The sequence below is a fragment of the Austrofundulus limnaeus genome, unplaced genomic scaffold, assembly GCF_001266775.1.
Source record: "Austrofundulus limnaeus strain Quisiro unplaced genomic scaffold, Austrofundulus_limnaeus-1.0 Scaffold217, whole genome shotgun sequence".
In the NCBI taxonomy this organism is placed as follows: domain Eukaryota; kingdom Metazoa; phylum Chordata; class Actinopteri; order Cyprinodontiformes; family Rivulidae; genus Austrofundulus; species Austrofundulus limnaeus.
The window spans coordinates 480,796-483,791 of record NW_013952619.1 but is presented as its reverse complement, the minus strand read 5'-3'; the positions used below and the strand labels follow the sequence as shown (position 1 = coordinate 483,791).

The following is a 2,996-nucleotide window of genomic DNA, read 5'->3' as shown; positions in this document are numbered from 1 at the left end:
GTCTGTATGAAATTGGAGGTAGTTTGAGGATTAAATTTTTTATGCTCAAAAAATGGGGGGTCGTATTATACATGAGGTTGTATTATACACGAATAAATACGGTAACTAAAATACATAAAAACTGTAATTAAAAAAATTAAGTGGAACTGTATTATCTTTTTACAAAACTAAAACGAACTCTCCTCTTCTGGCCGTAATCTTTGGTCTGCGAGCCAAAATCCTCTAACGGTTCCCAAAACTAGATTTAAAACTCGAGGGGACCGGTCCTTTCAAGCTAAAGCTCCTAGATTGTGGACCGCCCTGCTCCTGTGTCTCTGTGAGGCTGATTCTGTTGACTGTTGTTCAGACAAGCTTTTAGCTAAAATTTTTATTAGTCATTAACATGTTTTATTGTATGCTTTTATGGTTTATTGTGTTTTTATTTGTTGTATCTCTGCTCTTTGTGAAGCACTTTGTGATGTTTGTCTGTCAAAGGTGCTATACAGATAAAATTTACTTACTTACTTAGTTACTTAACTGAAATATGTATCTCTTAAAAGATTTAATTGAGCAAATTAAGTAGAATTTACCTGATTTATTCACAAATCTTTAAGTATATTCTTAATAACTTTTACTAGATAATGATGAGAGTAAATATTATATGAATTTGCAGCATTTAAATTTACTTAACAAACATCAGTGCAAATCGTTTACAGGATTTTCTCAGGTACATCTCAGAAGTTATTTTTTACAGTGTAGGAAGTGCTGGATTAAACGTCGTCATGTAAYAGATGTGCGTATTTCTGCAGTCAATCTAATCCACTGCTCTGCTCCTGTTGCAGGCCCTTCAGCTACTGGCTGAACTACATCCTCTCCATCATGTACTGCAGTGAAAACAACCACATCGGCTCTTACCTGGAGAAAACCCGAAGCTGCTCCTGCCCTTACGAGCACCCCCCTTGCCAAGGCGTGATCCCCTGCRCGGTGGGGGAGGGCACCTCGTGCGCGTCCTGCTCTTACGAGAACCGCTCCCGCTGCGCCACCTGCAACCAGGGCTACATGCTGAGCCAGGGCGTGTGCCGCAACGAAGTGCCCGACTCCACCGACCACTACATCGGCTTCGAGACGGACCTGCAGGACGTGGAGCTGCGCTACCTCCTGCAGAAGAAGGACAACCGCATCAGCATCCATGGGATCTTTGTCAGCAACGATGTCAGGCTGAATAACTGGTTTGACCCGTCGTGGAGGAAGAGGATGCTGCTGACTCTGAAAAGTAATAAATACAAGTCCAACCATGTCCACATGCTCCTGGGGATGTCGTTGCAGATCTGCCTTACCAAAAACAGCACCCTCGACCCCATGCTATCGGTCTACATCAATCCATTCGGCGGAAGTCACTCAGAAAGTTGGATCATGCCCATTGACCAGAACAATTACCCCGACTGGGAGAGGACTAAATTAGACCTTCCCTATGATTGTTACAACTGGACTTTGTCTTTAGGAAACAAGTGGAAAACCTTTTTCGAAACAGTCCACTTTTACCTGCGCAGCCGGATCCGGGGCCCTTCAAGTAACGGAAACGGAACTGTATATTTCGAACCCTTGGAGTACCTGGAACCAGGCCAGAACCTGGGCTACATGAAAATCAACAGCATCCAGGTGTATGGCTACAGTATGCACTTTGACCCGGAGGCAATCCAGGACTTGATTTTACAGCTGGACTATCCGTACACTCAGGGATCGCAGGACTCGGCCCTGCTGCAGCTGCTGGAGATCCGGGACCGGGTCAACAGGCTGTCCCCGCCGGGCGCTCAGCCCCTGGATCTCTTCTCCTGCCTGCTGCGGCACCGGCTCAAACTGTCCACCACGGACGTTGCCAGGATCCAGGCGGCGCTGCAGACTTTCAGCGCCAAGCAGCCCAACTCTGTCGAATACGAGACAACCAAATTATGTAGCTAATAAGTGGGCAGGTGGCCGAGTGCACAGATGCACACACAGAGCTGTTATCCCACAGGCTTGATGATGGTTAAGAGATGTCTGAAAGCASCGTAATGAACAATTTGGAGACTTTTTTTAACCGTCGTTGCGAATCTCAGCAGCACAGCTGAGGTTCATCTGTCAGCTTTTCCTATAAATTTATAAAACATATTAGAAGTGAGTAGGGTTTCACCATATTTGCCTCATTACTTTTCTTTTCTGATGGAAAATAACTTCGATATATAAACTTCAAACTCTGCTGCCACTGATACTTTACCAACGTGTCGATGTTTGTAAATTGCACAAATTGGAATCGGTCACACATGAACAGAAGCTATTTGCTGAAAAAAACGTAATCTCACAATCATTACAGCACCGGCATGATTTTGTGGGTTTTTTTCTTTGTTCTAGTATTTTCTTCATCACGTTTACTTCAACGTGYGAAGGTAAACCAGACACGCTTGTTTTCATTTGATCGTCGTCCATTTTAACCAGAACATGAAAGACGTGTTTAGTTAAAAATTTTCGTCCATTTTTAGCTTCGCCTACAAGAGTACTCAATCGTTTTTAACTCTACTTCACGTTTTGTAAGAAAATACTAAACGAAATAAAATAAACAGATGCAGTGATGCAGATTTCCTGACAAAAAAAAACAGTATAACATGATCACAATATATGTTACATGTGCTTTTATTTTTATAATGCTGTTGTTTGTGAAGCAAATGTTACAAAACATTGCCTATAAGATGTATAATATGATTTGTTAATACACTGAATAAAATACATTTTTATGTGTGGTCTATATGAATTTCAGATGAATGGGAGACGATCTGGACTATTTTCTTATTTTTGAAAACTTTCAGAACAGTGAGCTTACTTTAAAACAGGGGCAGACTGGGGCAAAAAAGTGGCCCGGGAATTTAGTACTGACTGGCCCATTCAAGGTCTGGGCTGGCAGATGATGTCTGCAAATGCTAGAGTCGGAAACAACAAACATCATCTCAGGGCACTGTACAAATCTAAGGATGTGATGTAGAGGA

General features: G+C 42.5%; 1 protein-coding gene across 1 annotated transcript in view; it reads left to right on the top strand.

Annotated features, from left to right (window-relative positions):
• Positions 1-2,758, top strand: part of LOC106525208 (BMP/retinoic acid-inducible neural-specific protein 3) — a gene marked incomplete at its 5' end in the record, with an annotated part of 98,386 nt that extends 95,628 nt beyond the window's left edge. The window contains 1 exon segment of the mRNA XM_014019361.1: positions 822-2,758. Coding sequence (XP_013874815.1) covers positions 822-1,938 — 1,117 coding nt within the window.
• Positions 2,759-2,996: the final 238 nt, after the last annotated feature.